At 42.7% G+C, this 26153-nt stretch overlaps 1 protein-coding gene across 3 annotated transcripts in view; it reads right to left on the minus strand.

Moving 5' to 3' along the window:
• Positions 1-4406: 4406 nt before the first annotated feature.
• Positions 4407-26153, minus strand: part of BASP1 (brain abundant membrane attached signal protein 1) — a 56530-nt gene continuing 34783 nt past the window's right edge. For all 3 annotated transcript variants that reach the window (XM_027074571.2, XM_027074559.2, XM_027074565.2), the window contains one exon: positions 4407-6001. In XM_027074571.2, the coding sequence (XP_026930372.1) occupies positions 5327-5992 (666 nt within the window). In that variant the 5' untranslated portion in view covers positions 5993-6001 and the 3' untranslated portion in view covers positions 4407-5326. The remainder of the gene's footprint in view (positions 6002-26153) is intronic.

The raw sequence follows: 26153 nt of genomic DNA on the forward strand, positions 1-26153 counted from the left end.
CTGGGGGAGCTAAAACAAAAGACTTGGATCCATTATATGAGGCCCAATTAATTTATAAATGAGTGATATTAAAAGCGAACTTTCTGGACTCAGAGAGCAGCTCAGGAGAAACATAAAACCGCCCTTTACAGGGAGAAAAATGAGGAACATGTGTGATATTTGGACCTTAAAAAATATGAAGGTCAAGTGTCCATGAGATGGAGATAGATGATATTGGTGTTTGATGGATGTTTCAGTGTGCACAGTCACACTGAGTGTTCTTTTTAAAGATTCTAGTTGTTTTTCAAAAAGATACTCTGGGAATTTACTTAAGTATGTATATGAATAGAAGAATACAGATGGAGAAAGAAAATTGCTCTTCATAAAATGAAGACTGAGAAAGACTCAGAAATGTATGAAAACAATGGTTTCGGAAGGTGGCTCAGTTGGTTGAAGGTCAGACTCGGGCTCAGGTCTTGATCTCCGGGTCTGTGAGCTCGAGCCCCGCGTCGGGCATGTGCTGACGGCTCAGAGCCTGGAGCCCGCTTCGGATTCTGTGTCTCCCTCTCTCTCTGCGCCTCCCCAACTCGTGCTCTGTCTCTCTCTGTCTTTCAAAAATAAATAAAGGTTAAAAAAATTTAAAAATACATAAAAAATAAAACAATGGTTTCTGGGACTTTGAGATTTCATACATTAATAAGAAAAATCTCTATCATTAAGAGGGCATGAAACATACAGGCTCAGGGTAAGGAATAGTTTTTGTTGTTATTGTTGTTTTTAAACCAAAGGCATGTGTCTTCACGAAAAACTCCCTGCGTGGCCCTTTTCACTTTTCCATTAGCAGAGAGGGTAAAAGATAAAAATAAATCAATAATAATAATAACAATAACACGCTGGCTAAATAGCAGTCCCTGAACTAAATGCTTAAAATATTAACTACTTGGCAGGCCAAAAACAGTGTCAGCTATAAATGAAGCAAATCTTGACTCCTTTTATGTCTCCTTTTATGAGGATGCATATAAGAGCTCATGTGACTAATATCACAACTGGTTAGCGATAGCATTTTTTGGTATATTCTTAAAATTATCTTCTGGGCATTCAGCTTTCAATATTGAGGAAATTAGTTACAAAGTAACGATCAAAATTACCCCACGGTCACTCTCAAAAAGCAGAATAGAAATCAAAAGAATGAAGATTAACCTCATCAATTTTGAGACAAGTTCGTCACCAAAATAGTAAATTTTACAAACAGCAAATTTTTCCCCATAAAATCTGAGTCCCCACTTGACTCAAACCGGCTGTGTGCCACAGCCTTCTATCTGTAAAGGAGTGTCCCAAAGCCAACTCTGACAGTGGACATTAAGTGGTACGTTGGGTGAATCCTTCAATGAAGATAGGGTGTTTCATTATGCCTTGATGTTTCATGTGATGAAGATTAAGGATTTCGGATGCCCTATGAAAACAAACTTTGTGTAGCTGCTGGCACTTCCCAACTTACCCAATTCAGGCAGCTGAATGTCTAGATCTTGCCAGCACCCAAGTTGACCACCAATTCCCTGTTGTACGCTAGACCCTGGGTCTTGACCCCACTGAAAGATAGAGGACTGTCCAAGAATGGGGAATGGTGTTCCTGTATCATGACCATGTGTGACCTCTGCCTCAATGGGCGGTCCCAGGCTGAAGACGGTCTTCTAGGGCTGAGGCCAGGTAGGGCCACTCCGGGATGCCTGGTGCTCCCCAGCTCTTGGGATTCGGCTCCGTTCCCATCATGCAGAGTCAGTGTCAGCTACTAAATAGGACCTTCAGGGTGGAGGGACATAGCTGGTAACCTCGGACTAGTTCATTTTGGTTCCTGTGTTTCCTCTTTGCAGTATGCACATAGGTCCCCAACAGGTATTAGACCCTGGAATCCTTCGTTCTTCAGAGGGGACGCTGTACTCATGGGAGCTAGCGGGCCAGGTAGGTGGTGAGGTCCGAACAGTGCTGACTTGACTGCAAAGCACAGCCTGGGTATTGCATTCCCTTCATTTTATATTGTTCACGAGGAGGGAACAATCTAGGTTAATCCAAATTTAACATGGATTGCCCAATTGTTCCCTTCCTGGCTGGGCCAAATACTCCCACACATACGACACTTTCTGCTGAATATCTGATTTCAGACTACATCTTAGGTTTTCTTAAGAATGGTAAAATTTGATGTCATGAGCCATAGTTAGGTTAAAAGTCGGATTTAAATATTTTGGTGAGCACATTCATGATGGTCTTTAATTGCTTGCACACAGTTTTGAGTAGAGTCAGAAAAGAGAAAAAAAATGCATACTTGGTTCAGATTTTAATTCTTCTATACGTTACCCAACACATGTAAGTGTAAGAAAACTGAGAAAAAATGTCTCCTTAGTTTCACTTATCCCTGAACAGTGATTTATTGTAATAAACACTAATTCAGGAGGCTGATTTGATTATTCTAATCACCAAAAAACCTAGTGAATTTTTTAATTAAAAAAGGGGATGAAGAGACAGTGAATATATAACATATGGCTTCCACCGATGACATTTATCTGTAAGAAATGCACAGTATTTAATATTAGTAACCGTACAAATGTCCCCCAAGGTTCACTGAATCTGTGATCTCCCCACCACCCCCTACCAACCTGCCCCCAAGCTATTTTATATACGCCCGGACACCTTGTAACAACCTGGGCATTCCTCTGCTTTTTTTCCTACCTAAAAGAGTTGCTTGGTGGTTAAGGTGTTTACGTCTTTCTTGTATGCTGTGCTCTCAAGCATTAAGAATTCAAATTCATTTCACTATAGAAACAAGAACCAAAAGTCCCCAAAGGCGATCATAGGCATGAATTGAACCCAAGAGGTATAATATTTGCCCAGTATTCGGTTTCACCATTTCTTCTTCCAGAATTATCCTCTGACAACATCTTAGGTGTGGTACACACGACAGATCACTCAGAAGTTAACTGGGGCTAATTTCTTTAACCCGCAGGGACAGCACCAGGTTCGTCTGTATCTGCTGTATCACTTAAGTCTCTTTGAGAATTAATAATCCCAGTGTACCGGCCCTTCACAAGTCCCATAGAAATTTTTCTACGGTAGGGTGTGAAATCATATTTGTAACTCTGATTAATTACCACCCAATGCCACTCCTTGCCAAAACCTGTTGTTAACTGATTCAATCATGAGAAATCTTTTTGTGGCTAGGGTTAAGTTCATTGTTAAGGGTTTTACATCTGAGATGTAGCTTCTAGAAGCCAGTTGGAAAAGACCCAAATTACTACCAAGAGATTCAAGAGACAATTCCTTATTTTCCTGTGTTACAGGTGGATGAGCACACTCTGAAAGTCACTGCTTCTGCCAGTTCCCCAAGCCTTTCCCCATCTACAGAATATATGGAACCAGAGCAAGCTTTGGGGGAGAAATCAAGGATGAAGTTGATGTCACATACGTTGGTGGGCATCTATCCATCCTATAACATTATTACCAGGCATATACACAAATTACTAAATATTTCCGAAGTGACAAGGGTCTTTCCTTAGAGATCATAAAGGCTTCACCCTCTTGTAGGTAACACAGGGAGACCTGGAGGTTAAGAGACTGAAAAGTCGTACAAGACATTAGCGGCAAAACCAACAGCGGAATCCGGTCACCACGAACTCCTGTTCCACACTTGGCTTTCACAGAGCTGCTATCTCACTGCCTCCTCACAGCCCTTGGGTCCTCTGTCCAGGCTTTGTCATGAATACGGTAAGTAAAGGGCTAAAATAATATGATCATCAGTGTTTTCACAACATACATAATATATGATATTTTTCCATAGGATATGGAATTCTCTTTCCCAGCCTTCAAGATCAACTCTGCTTACTGCTTCTTGTTTTATTCAAAAATACTTGTTCTGGGGGCACTTGGGTGGCTCTGTCAGTTGACTGTCCACCCCTTGATTTGGGCTCAGGTCACGATCTCATGGTTTGTGGGATGGAGCCCCGAGTCGTGCTCTGCGTTGACAGCGTGGAGTCTGCTTGGGATTCTGTCTCTCCCTCCCTCTCTGTCCCTCCCCTGCTCATGCTCTGTCTCTCAAAATAAATAAACTTAATATATATAGAGATAAATAAACTTAATAAACTTTATATATATATATATATATATATATACATTTGTTCTAAGTAAATTAATAACACCCCATGTTATAAGGTATATAGCCAGAGTCACTTTTTAGTTTAGCCTCTCCAAGATAATTTAGTGACACTGATCCACCAGCTAATTTTTTAAACAGATAATGTTCGCCAAAGTGAGAACATACCGCTTTATACTTCTATCCAAATACCTCCAGGAAAATGCCCAAGAGAGCACTCTACTCTCTACTGAGGTAATAACCAAGGAGGAAGGGGCCATAAAAGAAAACCAATAGTCCTCATTACTTCTTTTTAATTGTTTAACTTTATTACTGTTGCACCATTTATACAATTACATATAATTTCAATGCATCCATTGTACATTTTTTTTGGGGTTTTTTTATTTTTTTTTTTTTTTTCCATTTTCCAATGAGCGGTGTGTTGGTGCCTGTGACACAGAATGGAAGAGAAACCAGAACTGCAATGAACGCAGACTTTTTTTTTTTTTTTTTCATTTCCACTGACCAATAAACAGAACTACAGGTGCACCCAACCACGGACATGCATTAACTCGTCATGAGAAATCTAGGGAGGCTAAGTAGGATGAGAGAATGTTTGTTACTCCCCAAAATACCTGGGGAGGAAGAATGGAGTCTTGGCATCGAGATACGTGTGGACAGGCTAAGAGGGCTGTCTGAAAGTTGGCATTCATCCACAACATTAAAAAAATACCAAAATAAGAAAAGCTGTAAATTAAAAAGAAAAACACAGAAAATACTGCTTTCCGAAAGATCTGATTGCCTTGGCCTAGGCCCTGTGGGCAGAATCAAACGCATCACTCCCAACCCCCTTGCAGAAGACAAGATATTCGGATCTTAGCGGCGGAGTGCCTGTGACAGCAGTTCAGGTACAAAAATTGTACTGTACTTTCAGACATTGATCTTTAAAATCCAGGACTGATTGGTAAAGTTGACTGAAGGTATATTAGATATTTCCCCACAAAAATACTATTTGGATTCTCCCCACCCCCTCCCTCCCTCGATGGGACAACATCCTTTTGTTTTTTTCCTTTAATCTTGGGCAATACATATCATTACTTCGGATTTGAAACGAGTTAGTATAGGAGAGAGAGAGAGAGACAGAGAGAGAGAGACAGAGAGAGAGAGAGACACAGAGAGAGAGAGACAGGCGGTGGAAGCAGACTCGGTTTCCATAGGCTGTCCTTGTTACTCCTTGACTGCTACGGTTTGCTCGGAGCTGGCGGGCGCCTCGGCCGCCTTGACCTCGTCCGCGGGGGCTGCGGGGGCCTGGGCCTTGGCCGTGGAACTGGGTGCTTCCGTGGCTGCGGGGCTCTCCTTGGACGACGGCGCAGCCTCGGTGCTGCTGGGTTTTGAGTCTGAAGCCGGGGCCCCGTCACTTTTCGTCTCCTGCGCGGCAGGAGCTGCGGGAGCCTCAGTCTTGGTGGGTTCCCCGGCCTCCTTGCCCTTGTCGTCGGCCTTGGCCTCCGCGGGCGCCTCGGGCTCCGCGGCCTTGGGGGCGTCGCCAGCCGCGGCCGCGGGCTCGGGCTCGGCGGCCTTCGGGGGCTCGGGCTTGCCCTCGGCCGCCGCCTCCGTCTGCTCGGGCTCCGCCTTCGGGGCGTCTTCCTTGGCCGCGGCCGTGTCTTTGTCGCCTTCCTTGTCTTCGGGCTTGCCGGCCGCGTCCTGGCCATCCTTGTCCGGCTTCTCCTCCTTGCCCTCCTTCACCTCTGTGGTCTCGGCGGCCGCTTGGGCCTCGTTCTCCTTCGGGGTTCCCTCCTCTTCGGTGCCTGCACCCTCGGCCTTCTTGTCTTTGTCCTTGGCCTTCTCATCATTCACATTGTACCCCTTCTTCTTCTTGCTCAGCTTGCCTCCCATCTTGGAGTTCTGTAACACAGCACAACACGACACAACACAGAAGCGTTACTGGTGGCTCCGGAGGGAATGGCTTTGCGCACCTCCCCACCCCTGACCTGGCAGGCTGAAATCCTAACGCCGCGCCCTGAGACGATGGCGCTAGGAGGTGGGGCCTCTGGGAGGTGATTAGGACCCGAAGGTGGGGCCCTCGCGGGTGGGACTGCAGACAGGACCCCCACGTGGCTCCCCAGCCTTTTCCCCACGGAGGAGCAGCCAGGGGACCAATCACGACCAGTCAGAAGCGGGCTTTCCCTTCACCACACCTGCCTGCACCCCCAGCTGGGACTTCCCAGCCTGCACAACTCTGAGAAAGAACCTTCTATTTAGGAGCCACCGGGTCTGACTGTTTAGCAGACAGCATGGACCAAGATGCTTCTCAGTAGGAAAACTAAAAGAAGCTTCCGTTTACAAAGGAAACAGCTCCGGACGCTACTGAACTGTGCACTTTATTCCTTCTTAAGTTTATTTATTTATTTTGAGAGAGACAGTGAGAGCGTGAGCAGTGGAGGGGCAGAGAGAGAGGGAGAGGGAAAATCCCTCGCCGTCAGGGCAGAGCCCAGCCCCGTCTGGAGCTCACGCACAAACCATGAGATCGTGACCTGAGCCAGATGAAGAGTCCCACACTTAACCGCCTGAGCACCCCCCCCCAAGCGCCCCAGAACTGTACCCTTTAAGACAGGTTACTGCAGTCAATTTCATATTTTGCCACAGTTAAAAATGACAAAAAAATGAATCTGAAAAAGAGCCCAGTTAGAGAGCGTCTGGTTGCAGCAAGTAGAGGAAATAATAAACTGAGATCAAAGAATCCGTGATGAAACGCTAAGCGTGTCCATCGAAAAGAGAAGGGGCGCAGTATTTGTTTCTTGTCTGCTTTCCGACGTCCAACGCAAACACTAGTGCACGCTTGCGTACAAAATGTCAGTGGCGGCCAATTTATCGTATTTTAATTTCTTTCTAACGTGTATTTATCATTGAGAGACAGAGAGACCCAGAATCGGAAGCAGACTCCAGGCTCTGAGCTGGCAGCACAGAGCCGGACCTGGGGCTCGAACTCCAGCTCACAAACCGGGAGATCGTGACCTGAGCCGAAGTCGGACCCTTAACCGACTGAGCCACCCGGGCGCCCCCAGAGGCAGCCGTTTTAGATCCATAGTGCTGCCCGGAAGAGGCTCCATCATCTTACAATACTTGCCAGAGAAATGGCACAGCTGTAATCAAGCACAAATGACAAATTCCTAGAAAAGAATCTCAAACTACCAACTCTTCTCCAACTTAGCTATTCAGCTATATGCTCATATCGGCACACACATCTCCAAAGACAAGCAGCATGTGGCCTTTCTGGTTATCGAGCCGGACCGGTTACAGGAAAACTGCCACCCAAGAAATGAAAAGCCTACGTAGTGCCTCTAATTCTATTTGCTTTTTCAGTTGTTCCAGACTTGTATTCATTGCTTTTCCAGGTATTTTTGGCTGACATACTTCCATAGCCAAATGAAAATGGCCTTCATTATCAATTATCATAATCAATAACCTGATTAGAATTCCAACTAACTCAATGGTCATTAACAGGCTTTTTCCACTCCGAGTGAAGTTCCCAACTTCCTCGAGGCTTTTGATTCTGGCCTCAGACACTGTGATTGTATTTGAACCCTCAATTTTTCTTCCATAGTACGAAAGCAAATCCAAATAAATAATAAATTATAGGGGCGCCTGGGTGGCGCAGTCGGTTAAGCGTCCGACTTCAGCCAGGTCACGATCTCGCGGTCCGGGAGTTCGAGCCCCGCGTCGGGCTCTGGGCTGATGGCTCGGAGTCTGGAGCCTGTTTCGGATTCTGCGTCTCCCTCTCTCTCTGCCCCTCCCCCGTTCATGGTCTGTCTCTCTCTGTCCCAAAAATAAATAAAAACGTTGAGAAAAATAAATAAATAAATAAATAAATAAATAAATAAATAAATTATAAATTTATAAATAAATTCAGTCTAGAACCATTGCCAGAAATAAGCAGGCATGCTATGTTTTTCCAAGTGCATGTTTATGCCATCATATATCAGTGGGAACCCACTGACCTGTTGCTCTTTAGAGGAAATTTGGTTGCTTTTCCTTGATGAAACATGGAGCAGATTGAATGTCCATGCATTCTTCAGTCCTCACCATTAAGGAAAGTCCAGGAGAGAGAAGGCCTTGCCCTGGGCACCAGCGGAGGCAGAATTAGAACGTTCTTGTTGCCCAGTCACCTTTTTTTTTTTGTCATTGATGTCATCCATTTAGAACAGAAAATTTTATTCCTTACACTTCTTGGAATCGTAATTCATGACCGTGAAATAATCTACATTTATCTTATTTAAAAGCAGGGTGTTGGGTAGGAGAGTGCTATGCTTTGGTCGAAATTCGTCTCTGCTCATTTCCACTCTATATGTGAATTCCCTGTCTGGAATGCATTTAATGGCTGAAGGAGGAAAAAAGGAATAAGCTGAAAGATGACTAAAATAATGTTCCTAGTCTGAAGGAAGGCCTTTATTATGTTATGAAAGAAAGAATTTATCTTATGTAGCTTTAAAAAAAAAAAAAAAGAATGGCTTTTGGTCATGATCCACTTCGGATATCCAATGGACTCTATTTGACTTAATTTTTGGTTATTTCTCCCTCAGAAGTGGGGGCAAACATATAGGGTAAAAATACAATTAAACCCACTCTAATCTCCTAAACAACCACAAAGCAATAAGTGAAAACATAAAGAGATAAGTTGGACCAGTGTCTTAAGTTGTCGTTTACAACTCTTTCATTGAGTTCTCAATTAGCCAGTATGCAGGAATGTCAAAATAATTTCAGCTCTGCTATTTCAAGATATATTCTGGTTCATGAGGTTAGAGCTAAGAAACAGAAAACCTGACAGGCCTGCCTTTTCTATATATTCTCCAATTCTATCATAGAAACCTATACGCCAATTTAGAAGTCACAGAATAGAAGACAAAGTGTAAATGTGGTGTGCATTCTGCCCATAACATAGGGGTGCCTCTTTTTGACATACACAGCATGAAATTCTATATAGCTATCCCCAGAGGCTTAAAGCTATATTGGTCTACAAACCTAAAATCTGTGTTACTAAAATTGGTTTTCTGAAACACAGGGCCACTTTCTATTCTTTAAACCCAGCTGTGATTCATTTCTGGGCAGGAAATGAATGTACATAATCAAGTTGTAAGAAAGTCTCCAACCCTATTTGTTTTTTCAAACACAAAGTTAATAAATGCCCCTACATTTGGCTAATTTTCTTACAGTAGTTATAGTGGGGTATCAGAGGGAGGCTTATAGAATCCACCAGAACCCTGGAAAAGCAGGGAAGTCTGGTTATTTCCCAAGACCACAGGGGTGAAAACCTTGCATATACCGAGGGGTAAATTAAAATTACAATTTAAAATCTGGGGCGCCTGGGTGGCGCCGTCGGTTAAGCGTCCCACTTCAGCCAGGTCACCATCTCGCGGTCCGTGAGTTCGAGCCCCGCGTCAGGCTCTGGGCTGACGGCTCGGAGCCTGGAGCCTGTTTCCGATTCTGTGTCTCCCTCTCTCTCTGCCCCTCCCCCGTTCATGCTCTGTCTCTCTCTGCCCCAAAAATAAATAAAAACGTTGAAAAAAAAATTTAAAATCTAACGGTTTCCTGCGTGTCGAGCACAATCCTAATCCTGAACACATTACGAGATTATTTTATTTAACCTTCTCAATGGTACCACAATGTAGTAAGTATACCGTTAGCATCCTCTTACCCATATGGAAATTCTAACTAACGGAGGTCATGGGGCAGGACTAGAAGCAAAAGCCAAATCCAGCATGTAAGGTGAGAAGGCACCATCCAAGAGGTCAGAGGGAAGTTCATGAGCAAGCTTCCCACAGGACAGAGCTCATCTCAGGAATGTTACCCTCCCTGGGTCACAAGGTTGGTGCCGACGTGGGGTGACTCAGAACTCAAGATGTTGTCAAGATAATGATGAAATTCTGAACTTCAGATACCCTCTGCCCATAAACTTTTCATCACCCCATTTGTCAGTGGGGCTTTGTATCAGTATCCTTAAAAAAAATAAGGAGAGCAGTGGGTATGCGTTTTAATTACTTCTCTCATAGTTTTACTTCTAATTTTGAGAGAAATCAGTTGGTGTAGCAAGTTGTGAGTTGAAACATCTAAGTTAAAAAAAAAAAAAGCAGTTAAAATCAAAAATCAGCAGCAAATAATCCCCCCTGGAAATGATTTAAACCTCAATCTGAGCTACAGTGAAGGCTAAGCCTACCTTCGCATTTCTCCACATCTGGAACATTCACTAGCCATTAAAAACTCAGACCAATGCTGATGCACTGAACTGACCTCATAGTGTGGATACAATAACCAGACACTTAAGTTGATCTCTTACCAGAGTTGTCCTTTAAAATTACAAGACAATTCGATGTCACCGGGGCCAAAACTACACACTAACGGCTTCAACGTGGCGTAGAAAATAACTAGCGGTCAACAACAACCAAAGAGACTGCACTGTGTTAAATCTGGAAAATCCTGTACAAGAATTATGCGTCGTGGGTGACTCCTAAGATGTTGCTAATGAATCCCAACTCCTCAGCACACCTGCCCTGAATCCTTGCAAGTCACTTAACCTCATTGTCCTTCCATTTCCTCTATAGAAAAAAAAAAAATGTCAATCTTAGGGGAATTTCGTGCGAAGCATCGGTATAACGTTTGACATTTCATGGGCCTGCAAGAAACGTTAAATTCCCCTCCCTGTCATTTAATTTTGCGATTCCTAGCTAGGTCTGTGCTTGTAAACCCCACGAGAACGGTAGAACACGGGCTCCACACACACAGGCACAGTAATCAAAAGACGATTTAACAATATTTTGAAATGTCACCAAGAAGATTTTTGGTATGTGAGTTTCAAGCTTGCTCTTGCGGACCGGGTGGATGCGGAAAAGAAGTTGGTACACCTATCTGTTGTCATCATGTTGCTGAGAGTAAATTTGTCTACTCTTTGGATGTGAATGTTCTATGCACTTAAGATTCTCAAGAGGTTACAAGTCTTTTTAAAAACATCAACAGTCTGTGATAGCAAGAAATTATTTTCTAGACAGAAGTAAAAATTATAGACCGGTCACCAAATCTAATGCCTCCTAATTTGAGCTGGGTACCAGAGCGACCACGGAAGAAATATTATTTCATCTTCCTACCATCTCTTCATCATTTGTTCCACGGAAACAAGGGAAAATTCCGTTTCAGTCATCGGGATGAAGGCAGAACCCAAATTCTGCAGTTAAAATTCATTTATTGCCTATAATACACGTGGAAGGCCAAAAACTTGATCGACGCCTTAGCGCAGCTAATAAGCTAAACAAATTGCTTAGGAGGGAGGGTCACACTGTCAAATGCCCCCTTTTTTCCCAGCATTCTGTGGAGGACTTTTTTTCTTTTACCAAGTACCAACACGTTCATACTTTTAAGGTCCTAACATGGTATTTTAAATCTCCCACAGCTGTCCTGTGACTTACTCCCCCAATAAAAGCAAACCTCTCTCTAGTTAATTAATCCCACGTGGCTATACACAAATATTCCAGAGAATTCAAGTTCTGCTTGTTGGTGAAAAGAGGAGAGAAAGGGTCACTCTAGCACGGTTCGCTGATCAAAGCGACTGACACGTTTCTCTGTTGGCAGCTAATGACTTTTCCTAATAAATGACCGTGTATACTCATGAACTTTCATGAAAATTCCAAAGGTGTGTTTGTCTAACGTCTTCAAGCGGATGAAGGCACGTGAAAGAAGAACTCCCTAGCTAGGCAGGCAAGGTAAGATGATGGGTTCAGGCCTCAGAAATAGGTACATGAAGTAAAGTAATAAATGGCCTAAAAATTAAATTTTAATTCTTTCTCCAAACATCCTGTTGAATCTTGAAGCTGACAAGCCCTTTTTTTATATAAAACAAAATCCTGCTTACAAGCTCATGTTCAACTATGAAGCTGAAGACTATATGTATCTATAAAGAAAAGAAATGTGACCCCATATATCGCCACTATAGCAAACCTTAAAAAAATGACTCTGACTCTTGACAGCTTAAATTTTACATAAAAAAAAAAATTGTTTGGGGGATTAAGGGCAAGAAATACTTTGAAAGGTTATGTTGTAGTCAACATACTCTAATAGAGATGATCTCCCCTACAAGGTTCTCCCAAGTCTTTGTTCCTTTCACTCCAGAGAGCCTATCAGGGAACATGGAAGATGCTTCTTAGCCATTCAAATCACCTAAGTCATGTTTATTTTGTACACACAACCCGCAGGGGACACGGGGTCAAAATCACCTCTGTACAGAGCTGAATTATCACTTAATTTCATTAAGTAACAATTCTTACAAACGCTAATATGATCAGCGCATCCAGAACTTTCCTGATGGGCACTTACATTTTTTTCTTACCTTAAAACAAACCAATCTACCATCAGCATAGCCTCCTAGCCTCCTGAATTAAAATCTGGTCTTTCATTTTGAGACAATGAAGGCAGAAGGGCCGAGGACAAAATGTCACTTAGAAAAAGGTTAAGTAAATTACAAATCTTTTAAGACACGTCAAAAACAAGCCCCCTCGCACTCAGTATGAAAGTTTGCTAAAAATGGCAAGCATGCAGAGTGCTGGTTCCAGCTGTCAATAATTTGCTTAAGAGTCTGAGCAAATCACCTTCCCCTCTGGGTCTCAAATTTCCTATTCAGTAAAATGAAGATACTGAAAGTTCATGGTCTTGGTGGGAAAGGTGGAAATGTGTGCATATATTTTATGAAGGCTTATGACACTAACAAAATGCTATGTGTGTGAAAAATGGGTTACGATCAGTGCTACAGTCGGAATGCTTGTGTCCTCCCCCAAACTCGTAAGGTGAAAGCTCATCTCTGAGGTGACAGTATTAGGAAGCAGGACCTTTGGGAGGTCCTGGGCATGGAGCCTTCATGAAGGGGATAGGTGCCCTTATAAGAGACCCCACAGAGTGCTTCAGCCCCTCCCACCATGTGAGGACAGAGGAAGAAGTCGGCACTAGGCCCCAGAGCCCAATTATGCTACACCCTGACCTTGGAATTTTATTGCCTCCAGAGCCGTGAGAAAGAAATTCCTGTTGTTTATAAGTCACCCAGTCTATGATACTTTCTTATAGCAGCTTGAACAGATGAAAGCCATCAGTAAAGCTCTATATTCCTGCTGATTATTATCATAAAAACTTACACACCACCTTGCACCCTGAAGATTGACATCCAGTTGGTTTCCTGCTATAGTTGGATTTCTTTGTAGATATAATTAATGTACAATAAATGTTCAGTACCTTCAACACACGTGAAACTTGTTAAAAGTTAGAAATAAAAACTTACAAAACAACATCCAAGTATTGACCAAAAAACATTTTCTGAGGTTTTCAATTACACTTAGGATATGTTTTCAGAATAATGCATCAGCTCCGTAAGTAATGAGTGGGGGCAGAACTGAACCCTGAAAACACTTCAGATGAAAACGTAACTGTCAGAAAAATTACGCTTCGTTAGTTTTGCTCATGCAGAACTATTTCATCACGTTGTGTTTATAGAAGACGCTCAGTTGTTTCCCTTGACCTACTTTTGATGGGTCATCTACCAACCCTTGGTGGTCCTGCTGGCCAAGACGTGCCCTATGCCGAACTCTAAGAAGAAGCACTTTCTAGAAACAATCAAACGCTAACCATCTCCCCTTTTGTGCAATGCTAAAAATATTTTAAAACTATCTTTTCAATAGAATTTAAGTCAATCTATGGAAGATCCATCACAGGCTCCTGAAGCTAACATGACTTGCAGTTGAGTGTTGGTTGAGGAAAACCACGTGGGAAGACTTCTTAGGTTCAATTTGCTAGAACAATATATCCACCTAAAACTCAAAAGCAAAAGTCAATAGTGACATAAAAGGATTACTAAGCCTCAGAAGCCAAATTAAAACAATTTCCTTGTCCCATCCTATATCCTGTGAGAATCATTTAAATATATAAGTCAAGGGCTCCTGGCTGGCTCAGTTGGTAGAGCATGGGACTCTTGATCTCAGGGTCTTGAGTTCAAGTCCCATGATGGGTATAGAGTTTACTTAAATAAATTATATATATATATAAGATATGTATATATTATATATATACATATATTATATATGTGATAATAATATATTATGTATATTAAATTTATATAAATATACATATCTATATTTAAATTCAGTTAGTTATGGAAGACTATTTAAGTAACCAGTTTCCTGCATATAAAAAAAAGCATTTATAAAACAGAAATTTGCACCAGGTGGAAATTATTCTCTTGCCACCACCATGGGAAAAAAAGTAACTTGAATTTTATGGAAAAGGGTAGAATTCTTGAGACAGAATAAATATTAAGATAGTCCAGTACCACAAAAGTGGTCTGAATATTGCTAAAGTTGAAGGTTGTAGCTGAGGACTCATTCTCTTTTCCTTCAGAGTTGAGAAGTCTGAAGAGCTTAACACACAAACACTTACAATCACTTACACCACTTACTCTGGGTAGAACCATTTTTGTTTTGTGTTTGAGCACAGAAATATGGGATATTTCTTTCAAGGGAAAAAAATTCAATTTGTTTATAAAGGTCTGTATTTTTTCTGAATTTTCTTATGTGTTCAGAACCTCATTAAACAGTTTTATCTAAGAAATCTCTCGTGAATTTTTTTTTTATTTTTTTAATGTTTTCATTATTTTATTTTATTTTTTGAGACAGAGAGAGACAGAGCATGTGCAGGGGAGGGGCAGAGCGAGAGGGAGACAGAGAATCGGAAGCAGGCTCCAGGCTCTGAGCTGTCAGCACGGAGCCTGACACAGGGCTCGAACTCACGGACCGTGAGATCATGACCTGAGCCGAAGTCGGATGCTTAACCGACTGAGCCACCCAGGCGCCCCAGGTGTTGTTTTGTTTTGTTTTGTTTTTTCAATCAAGCAGGAATTCATTTCTACATTTATTGTCAGGGACAAATTACACAAAACAAAATTAGGACGCATCAACTTTTTACAAAGCTACAGAAAGCAACATTTTATAAGACTTTGTCGGGAGTTTGTAAGTTGAGAAAGAGTTCAGGCCAGTTACAGGTTTTAAATGCCAACTTTGCTTTGGGAGGTCATGGTCAGCACGAGGTCATGGTGACTTGAAAACAGTAAGGGCAAAGATTCACTATGTTCACATAAAAGAGAGAGCAAGGGCAAGAGTGAGGAGAATGAGATCAATGAGAGGAAGTTTCTTATTTTGAATCAAGTCTCTCCACCCTCGCTATACCACTTCTTCTGAAAATCTACTCCTCCATCCGATCCAATCTTTATCTGCGTCTTTTTTACTCATGGAAACTGCAGCCAGCTTTTCTTTTCTTTTTTTTTTTTTTTTTAACATTTTATTTTTTATTTTTTTAACGTTTATTTATTTTTGAGACAGAGAGAGACAGAGCATGAACGGGGGAGGGTCACAGAGAGAGGGAGACACAGAATCTGAAACAGGCTCCAGGCTCTGAGCTGTCAGCACAGAGCCCGACGCAGGGCTCGAACCCACGGCCCGTGAGATCATGACCTGAGCCGAAGTCGACGCTTAACCGACCGAGCCACCCAGGCGCCCCATGCAGCCAGCTTTTCTAGCAAGATGCCTTCCGGGCACCCAAGAATGAGAGTATCTAGCTGTGTAAGGTTTCTACCTGGACTCCACGGTGAGTGGCATTTTGAATCAGGGAGCCCATGAAAATAGTTTCTCTGTTCTCCAGTGCTCAGAAAGGGGCTCAGTTTGGGTGCGTGGAGCCCTTGAGCTGACTTGCTGCTCAGTCCTCTCCATAGACAGAAGACATTCTCCCTCTTCTAGAACTGAGGCTCTCAAATCCTCTGGCTCCTACCACGCGAAAACACAGGCCCTGACCCCCTGCCTTTGGTTTTAGTAAAAAAAAAAAAAAAAAAAAAAAAAAAACTAGCAATGTTTTAAAACATAGGAAGGCACAGCCCTAGTTACCTGGATAGAATCTAATCAATATTTTCGCCTTTATGGAAGTTGTTCCTATAGTCACCGTAGGGTTTCTGGGAGCTCTCATTTACCCTTTCCTTTCTTCAGACCCTGAAATAAAACACTTACTAAAGAGTCTGGTTGGGTGCAGATGAGAGAGGAAAGGAGAAATGTTGGATCAAAAGGGGTTCTGAGTAAGAGAAGCAAAGAAGCACTGTCATGACCGACTCTGAGATTTCAGTCCTTTGAGGCCACCGATTTTCGCTCGTCCCCCACTCCCTCCAAATAGCTTTCAAGAACCCGTCTGTATCTCGGTAGCGAGCAAAATTACTGGCAATTAAGTATTAGTATTTATCTTAGCCCACGTATTGAATTTTAGGTGTCTCGATTTGCACAGGGCCACCCCTCACAATTGTCGAATCTTCGTTTCAGTAATCCTCGGTTGGTCAGTATCCATTAGTGTCGCCCCAGTCTTTGGCACAAAACTGCAAGCCCCAATTACAGCAGTGTCGCTCTTCAGAAAATGCAACCTTGCATAATGACATAGTTTCCAGGCATTCGCTACCCCCAAACCCCGGGGGATTACATGCACTGTATTCTCTCTCCAATCACTACATACTCCACGATGTCACCCACTTGCATTTCTTACTAATATGTTCACGTTTTTGTCACTACGTCAGTGAACACCACCACAAGTCTGTGACAAGGAAAGTCACTGGTATACTTAACTGGTATATACAACCAGACCACACCAAACCAAAAAAAAAAAAAAGACTAATATAGAATTTCTCCCATATGATCTAAAAGTTACTATATTTACAACTTCACATGCTATTCCTATTTATGTCTTCTTTCTCTGTGCTAATAATATCTAGGCACCTCCTATACAAGACGTACAAAGGTCCCATCCATTGCCAAGATTTTTATTCTGAAAATGCAAATCTGGATTAATTAACCATTTCATTTCCAACCAGGAGAACCGAGTTTTTAAGGATGACATCAACCAGATTACAATGAGGATGACTCCACGCACGTAGCAAAACGCAACATGAATGAATATGCCACGGCAGGTGTCACAGGCTGGGGCATTATTCCCAGTTTGATTGCTGCTTCATGATATGATCAAGACTGACTACAGTCTCCTTTTGATTCTGTTTCCATTTCAGAATCAGAAGAAAATACATCTGCTTCACACAAATGCTGAGAACGAATCAGTGCTTCCTGACACGGTTAAATGCGTGGCCAGAGTATATCAACTGTACTCTTGAACAAGTAATTATCAGTCTGAATTCAGGGCTGCAAAGCTCCCACAGGTTTATAAGCAAAGCAATCCATGATTGATTTTAAGGTAACCTGCAAAGTTAGAACTCATGAATTGTATCTGCAGACAAACTCTTCACCAGACCAACTGGGTTTATAATTACTGCGGCCTAAAAAAATACCCAAGTTACTGGTTAGCTGAAGCAAATATTAGGGTAAGAGAAAAGGGGGGGAAATTACCTTTAAGAAAGAATTTACAAGAGCACCGGGGTGGCTTAGTCGGTTAAGTATCAAGACTCCATGATTTCAGCTCAGGTCATGATCTCCCAGTTCCAAAAGGGGCTTCACACTGGGGCAGAGCCTGCTTGGGATTCTCTCTCCCTCCCTCCCTCCCCACTGCTCATGTGTGCGCGCTCTCTCTCTCTTTCAAAATAAATAAACAAACATTAAAGAAAAAGAATTTATAAAGAATGAAGAAACACGACATATTCAAAAACTATATTCGATAAGAACAGATATGCCCCAATATGCAGTGGGGCGCCTGGGTGGCTCAGTTGGTTGAGCATCCGACTTTGGCTCAGGTCATGATCTCCCAGTTCATGGGTTCAAGGCTCGCATGGGGCTCTCTGCTGTCAGCACAGGGCCCCGCTTCGGATCTTCTGTCCCCGCTTCTCTCTGCCCCTCCTCTGCTCACACTTTCTCTCTCAAAAATAAATAAAACATTAACAACAAAAAAAAAAACTTAAAAAAGAATCCAACATGCAGAGTGGCCTCGAGAACTTCAAATGTTCAGAAATTATTCTAGAAGAGACTTAATCTTCATAAGAAAAGAACTGTTTTGAGGTGGGTTCAAGTAGGAGCCATGCACAGAGACAAGTGAACCAAAAATCCTCCTCTCGTCTAGCAGGAGAGAGACGACATACAGAGACAATTAAAATGAGAGTAAGCTGAGTAAGCTAAGTGTTACAAGAGGGTGAAAAACCATACTTTTCCCAGAAGAGATAACCTTTAATTGGAGTAAGGGCATCAGGAAAGTTTGATAGAGGAGATGGGGTCTGAGATAGTAGAAATATCAAAAGTATTTATACACATAGTACTTACTCTCACTGTATATTGACTCATTAACTGTCTCATCAATCCTATGGAGAAAGAATTATTATTACTACCCCCACTTTGCCCTGAGGAAACCAAGGCATGTTGTGGGTCAATAGCTCACCTAAGATCGTACAACTATTCCTCTGGAGGTGTTGGTGTGAACCCAAGCACGCTGGCACTTACATGAGGTCTCGACCATCATGATAACCTCCCCGGACAGATAGCTATACTATCTATAGATGAAGACAGGAAAGTAGAAAGTCCAGTTAAGATTGTAAGAAAACCCTCTTGACATTGAGGAGATAGGTGAGGATGTATTTACCTAGAGGGAGGGATGATGGAATATAAATCTATAAGGCTGTCTAATAGAATGTTTGTATTCAAATGGCAGAAAGTAGAAAAGCAGCTCTTAGAGGAGTCGCAAAGGGGAAAAAAGTATACATCTCAGAAGGCAAAGGAAGAGAGGGTTTCAGGAAGCAGTTTGGCGGGTCTGCATGCTGCTGCAAAAAGGCCAAGAGGGAAATTGTGTGACTCGATCTGGGGATAAGTTGCCCACTACTGACTTTGGAGTGACTCGGGTGGAAGAATGAAGATATAGGTCTCTCAGGAAGGGCTCACAGAGCGTAAGAGGAGCTAGGAGAGATATCCACAATGGTCAACAGAAAAGAGCGTTGCTACAGTAAAGGCAAAAGCCAAGACAAGAACTTGGAATGTTGTCAAGACAGAGTTTGTAAGGGTTTGGAAGAAGAGAAAATACATATGGGAAGAGAGGAAGAGACAAAGAAGGAAGAAAGAAATGAAAGGACAAACAGAAAGGAGAAATCACTGATTATTCAAGGTTCTGGAAGACTCACTCAGAAAGTAAGTCAAAATTGGGCTTGGTAAAGCTTACTTACTATACAGATGGGGAGGGAGAGAAAGGAGTGAGGGCAAGTCCAAGGCCAGTGGCGTGCCCAGACTCAGCATCCACATCCCTCTCTTTCAAGTGAACACGGTCAAAGATTCACTACGATCTCAACAGGATCTCTCTGCAGGGCACGTTAACTCATGAGCATTTGAAATAGTTGTTTGCCTTTTAGTATTCCAGGTCTTTATTTTTCTAGTTATTTACCGTATCACTTAGCTTCTTTCCTATTACAACACTTAGGATTTCTCAAGCACACAGAGAAAAAAGGACAACCATTTCATCAATTAAAGTGTTAAAGGATGAACACAGTGACCAATAAACCTGGAGAGGTCTTATCGAAAAACAATTTGATGTGTCCAAGTTAAAGCAAATAGGTTCATCACATTATATATAAAAGGCTTGGAAATAAGGGAAGGCACATTTGGTCTCTAGAACCTTATTCTCAATGTAAATATAAAAAGGGCATTCAATCTTAAGAACTACTTTGCTACACTTACTCTTTCCTGATCATGCAATCTGGTCTTGATCTTTAATAAGCCATCCATCTGTCTCATCCTTGCTTAGCCCTTTTATATTCTGTTGTATTGGGCAGGGAGCTTTAACAGTAACACAGATCTAGTCTTACTGGAGCATTGACCTAAAGCCCTTCTTCAAATTTCTTCAACACATATCTGAAACCTCAAGAACAAAGCTTTTGTTTTACGGTTGTGAATCCACGATGGGTGCTCCATAAACATGGCAGGCTTACTCCACACTGAGAAATGCAATTTTCAAATTATAAACGTATAAAATGAAAGAACCAGGAGTATAAATTTGGTTATATAAGCTCAGCTGTTACACAGCAGTAGAAATAAGTATGCTAAATAACAACCGAAATCCCCATTCCATTAAGTGAGACATGGCCAAGTTCCAGAGATCATCCACGGTGGCGAATTCTACAGCATTAGGCCCCATCACGTAATTAAGAGGAGGACGCACAAATCACTGTGAGACTTTTGAAGTTACTAAATGCATATTGTAGAAACCAGTTTTTCAAAGTATATCTCCAGTTGGCTCTACAACTTTTAACCATACAACTGAATTTATGTGCTGCTATAAATATGACAGAGGACATTAAGCATGGCTTTGAATAGGAGGTTGACCGAATGCAGACCTTATGCAGAGGGGTTTTTTTTTCCCCTCCCGTTTAAAACATCCTGCCACACGCAGCAGACCATCAGAAAACATGTATTATTCATTCTCATCAATAGCCTAATATGCTTTCTTTCAGAGTCTGCTGTGCATTTGCATCACTATTTATGTGCACTTAAGGAGTGGTCCTTTCAAGAGTCTTGGCTGCGACATTCTAACATTTGACTCCATATGAATCACCTGTTCTTTTCGCCAATAAAGCTAGTAAGTGAACCACAACCAACCCACGAAAGGCAAGCTAAGATCACTCCTGAACCACTCCTCCCGTCCACTACCGACCTGGGAAACTAATATGTCCTATGACTGCCACTAACTGAAAGCTCTCAAGACAGAATTAAACAAAGCCCAGGGAAAAACAAAACAGAACAGAACAAAACAAAACAACAACTTCCAGAAGCTGAGACATTCTGGGGGCTTACTGGTCAACTAGACAGATCATCCTAGGCTTGGAGCCGTAACAGATGCGCTCAATGTAGTCCCCTGGACAAAGTCTGACTAGTAGCCAGGGAGAAGGGAGGAGACCTGGCGGTGCAGGGAAAAACCACAGTTTTATTTCCAGTATTTTCTATATCTAATCACGAAGGGCTGGTTCACACGTTTTATGACCACTTAAAATTGTCACATATTGACATTTTAATGTACCTTTTTGTTCTGGCACCAATAGTAAATGTAGTGGTATTTCCAGTCCTGCTGCTATTTCATAGTTTAATCATTTTCAAAGAAAACCATTATATATACTTTGAGAGAGTGTGTGTGTGCCCGCACGTGAGCGGGGCAGACAGGGAGACACAGAATCTGAAGCAGGCTTCAGGCTCCCAGCTGTCAGCACAGAGCCCGACATGGAGCTTGAACTCACGAACCACGAGATCACGACCTGAGCCAAAATGGGATGCTCAACCAACTAAGCCAGGCAGGCGCCCCTACAGGTCCTTGATTTTTAAGCAAAGAATTTGCCCTTTTTCCCCCCCTTGGTGCTATGCTTAGCGCAAAACAAAAAAGAGTTTAGGAAACATGGGCTGAATTAAGGAAGAATACATTGAATCCACAGGCAAACAGTAAAAGCTGTCTCTTTTCAAGAGGCTACTGCAATGGTGAGCTTAAATAACACAAGGTCACCTCTAATGTCACTCGTAATGCGGCCCCCCACTCTTACAAGTGGAGTAGATCTCTCAATATTTCCCAGCCAAGCATTCCCTCTCCACACTTGCCTTCTTCAAGTTTGAGTCTCCTGGCCACTTAATGAGCCATTGAATAATAAGAAAACATTGAAAGTCTGAGTCCCAGAGTGCTGTGAGATTGCGAAACATAACTGAGGGGTATTTGTTCCCAACCGGGAACTCCGAAAGCAAGACTACGTCTTTTATCTCCACACCCGCTATGGTAAAAATTCAATCCATATCTCCTCGCGGAATGAATGAATAGGAACGATTTCTAATTGAAGCAAATGGAATTCAGTACCAACTTGCCCCTCATGTCGACGTCATTCAAAATCTTTTTATTTGGTCAAATTTAAAAACAACATGTCAAATAGAAGGAGTGAAATTTGAGAACAGCGGAATCACGCCAGGACCTTGTTAATGATGCAGACCAAGGGGTCTTTTTCCAGATTAACTCATGGGTCCAGCGTGGGTCCTAAGAATCGTATTTCTTAAGAAGCTAACGTGGTAGAACTGAAGCCAGTGGCTCAGGGGACACTCACTGTGGCTCCCGTTTGCAGCCACACGGGAGTCGGCTAATGGTTTTGCCTCATCTATAAAAACTGAAACACGAAAATTCCAAAGACCAGTATGATTATTGGTAGCCATGAAGCAGAAAACGGGCATAGAAGAACACCTAGCTGGGTCTAACCCTGAGGTAAGGGGGGACAGAACAGGGTGGCGTCAGCCCCAATAAAATCTCGTCACCTACGGGGCCATCTTTGAGTTCTCTTTGCTGTCAGAATCACAAATACATTAGCATTATCGCGACTTCTCTCCCTCCCAGAACCTCTCCAGCAGCCATATCCCCCCCCACCTCCTTACCCCCCTGCTCTCCCCCCCAGCCCCATCATTAGTGCCACTGTTTAGCCACAGAAGGGGCACCACGCGAGCAGTCTGCAGAGAAGAGGAAGGTTCCAGACCGAAGAACGGTGTTATCAGCTGCAGAGAAGCGCCCCCCCCCCCCACTCCGCACCTACATCAGGCCTTAGGTGGTCCTTTGTTACTTGTTACTGCAGCAACTTTTCACACTGGGGGAACACACAGTAGGGCTCTGTAAACTCCCTTCTTACAGAACCAAAGCTTCAATTGTTGTTCTGGGTTTACAGCTCTCCCTGAGACAATATGCTTTTCCGGAAGCATCCATTTTATAGAATTAGACAACAGATTTTCCTCTTCTACTTCAAATGGAGCTGATGGCTGGCCAGTGAGTTTTGAGCCCCCATCCAATATACCCTGTGGGGAGAAAGCACTTGGGCAATGGGGTCAGCAGGCCAAGTTCGGCTGTGTGAACTTGGGCGGGGAAGTTCACCTCAGCAAACTCGGTCTCACCTACAAAAGAAAAAAAAAGTGGGGGGGGGGGGTAGGAGCGAGGTTGTTAATAGCATTAACTGCAGTACTGGCACGAGAGAGCAAAGTTCAGCTCATGACACACAGTAGGTATTCAGGAAATTTTCATTCACCTTTCTTTACCTCGTGAAAGAGAACACCACAGGCCCAAAATGGAGTCATGTATGCTAGGCCACGTCACCAAACCAGGGCTCAAGACCTAACCTACCTGCAGCTTCAACCTCCCCTTAGAAACGGAGGCTTACCCGGGCCAGTAAGGAATGTTCTCATCTGTGCTAATGAAGTAATCTGTCACATGGGCCCCCTCTATGCCCCTAAGGAAGATGAAGTCATCCACAAAACAGGAGCCTTTCTCTGCCCACTAAAGGAAGGACCTTGCCCGAAACAATCCTTTCTTTTCTTTTGCTAGTAACATCCTTGCCCTACCGGCCTTCCTACAAAAACCTTCCATTTTGTACAATTCCTGGGAGCTCCCCTCTACTGGCCAGACGGGATGCTGCCTGATTCACAAATGGTTTGATAAAGCCAATTAGATCTCTAAACTTTACTCGATTAGATTTGTGTTTAACAACCTGAAACCTTTTCTCAGCCCTGTTAGGTAATTGGTGGTGACCTTGAATTTCAAGATTAGGTAAAATAGAGGGGGAATAAATTACTGTATTCAAAACAGGCAAACAAATGGAAATTGAGTCAATTATGATCAAAAACAATCATTTTCCTTCACATTTAAATCCTAGACTAAAGCCTGCAATACTCATCATATAATGAGTAGGTTTTAAGAGCAAGTGAATGTTACTAAATGTGCAAAATCTTACAATGATAAGAACAGACGCCTCGTGTTGAGAAAAGATGAATGCCAACAGGGAACACCAAATGACTAAGGGAGCCCAGTACGTACAGGAGAAAGTGCCAGAAAAAAAAAAAATCAAATGGGAGAATGTGTCTTAAAATGTGCTTGAAAGCAACTTTGGGAAAGAGTATTTTCCAACTACATATCCACCTCCCTTGTTTTAGGTAGATCGGGAGGCTGTGGCAAAGGGCCATGCATAATACTCAGTTTTGCCCATCTTACCTGTTTGGAGTTCAGTAAAAGTTTTAAAATGGAAATATCAATAGTCCCTTTTCCAAGGAATATTTTATTTTCCATGTATAAAATAATACATTCAAACACAGAGTACAAAAAAGAGTTACCAGAAATCTTTCCTTGCTGTTAGTATAAAATTCAGGCAAGAAGTCGGCCATTTCTCTGTTGTTTTTTTTTTTTTTCTATAGGCTTAGAAAAAGCAAGTTAAGAAAATAGATTACCCAAATCCGTGATCCAAGTTTTCTTGGAATCAGGGAGCCCCCAGGGAACGAGACATTGGATTCCAAGCCACACGAATATCATCACAGTTGGGACTCGCCTGCTGACCAAGTGCTAAATATCAACCCAGCACGTGAACTTAAAACCAAGCACCTATTTAATGCCTCAGCAGTGTCTCTCTTGAGGGGTTCAAGCCATGCAAAACTCACCCCACTCTCCTTAGAAAAGGAACTAACACCATTAATTGCACATGATCGCGTGAACTGGAATCAACAATGTTCTGTTCAACTTGGGTTTCAATCTCATTATGGCTGACTTGGAGAACAAAGGTAAAAGAAATGTAGAACAATTAAACTTCCTTACAACTTGCAACTTACAGCCCATTGACAAGGACTTGGGACCGGCAGAGTGACCTTCCTGCAGGAACTCAGGTGCCTGGAGGTTAACACTTGGTAAGGGCAAAGGGCAACCTTTGCTTGACATTAGCCTGAACTCCAGGATCCTGTACGGTTTACTTTAACATAATCCCATTTGGAAGCTTCCTTTATCTCTATCCCCTCAAGATATATGTTAGCAACTGGCCCACTGATACACATCTGAAGTGTCTCATGACTAAAGTTTTACTAGGCAATAGTAAATGACTCCTCAAGGTCCTGGAACAAATCCCCTAGAGACTTAAACTATCCCTAACCCCTTCCTTCCCAGCTTGAAAGTGTATAATCAGTCACTCCTCACAACTTTTTCCGCCCACGGGTCCTGTCCCCATGCTTTAACATCACCTTTGTGGCACTGAAGACATCTCAAGAATTCTTTCCTGTTTGCTCCCAGACCCCCAACATTTCACATCAATGGTCACTACTAGAGATTTACGTTAAACAAGCCACTTTTTAATTCTCCAAGGCTTGGTCATTTCGTTTGTGCTCTTAAGTGATTATCACTGTATCTCTTAGGTCTATAATTTTTGGTCTTTGCACAGATGTACAATAATCATGTGTGGATTGGATTAGATTGTATTGAGAACTCAAATCCACTTCCACGTTTCTTTTGGAAATGCCACAAATGTCCAGGCACTGTCCCTGGTTCCCTCGGAACTCCCATCCATAGGTCCGTCAAAGTCTAGACCCCAGGAAGATTACACCTTGTCAATTGGTCAAAGGCAGCAAGCAGATAAATAGTAGCTCGGGGGGGGGGGGGGGGGGGGGGGCGGGGCTGGATTCTGACAGTGTGGCTTAGGCAATTTTAACAAGTACACTACAATAAAAAGTCAATTATTTGGCAAGAGTTAGAGGAAAAAATACATAGTCAGTGGCCCACATCTTTCCTAATGAGGCTTTCTAGGCTCTCCTAGGGATGTCTTTCAAAGTTCTGGTGCACCATCTGAGATGCAGAACAGGGCGGGTTGTTAAGGCAAGGGTGGGAAGTCAGGCTGCTATCAGACAACTGATGATTCACTCAGTCTGACACAAATTCCTTCTGATGAACAGACCAAGGATCCTATCTACACTCAACCCAAGTCTCCTATGTGGGTGTCTGGAGTTCCCCGTCTATAAGCTTACTCTCTTCTGGAGGACGGTGCTAAACAGAATGCACCATTGGCAGTGTGAGTCTTAAGCAATCTTTAGTTTTGACACATGTGTTTGAGGAGAGGTGTAATGTCTTAATGAGAAAGTCAAAGGCACACATATTGTCCACTTCAAACAGAAGGTGGGGATGATAGAGAAGACATATTTAATGTGACAAAATCGACCCGATTTCACAAGCTGGCAAAACTCAGCCTCGGTCAAGATTCTGAGAGTTCCACTACTCC

Source organism: Acinonyx jubatus, chromosome A1 (genome assembly GCF_027475565.1).
Source record: "Acinonyx jubatus isolate Ajub_Pintada_27869175 chromosome A1, VMU_Ajub_asm_v1.0, whole genome shotgun sequence".
NCBI lineage: Eukaryota > Metazoa > Chordata > Mammalia > Carnivora > Felidae > Acinonyx > Acinonyx jubatus.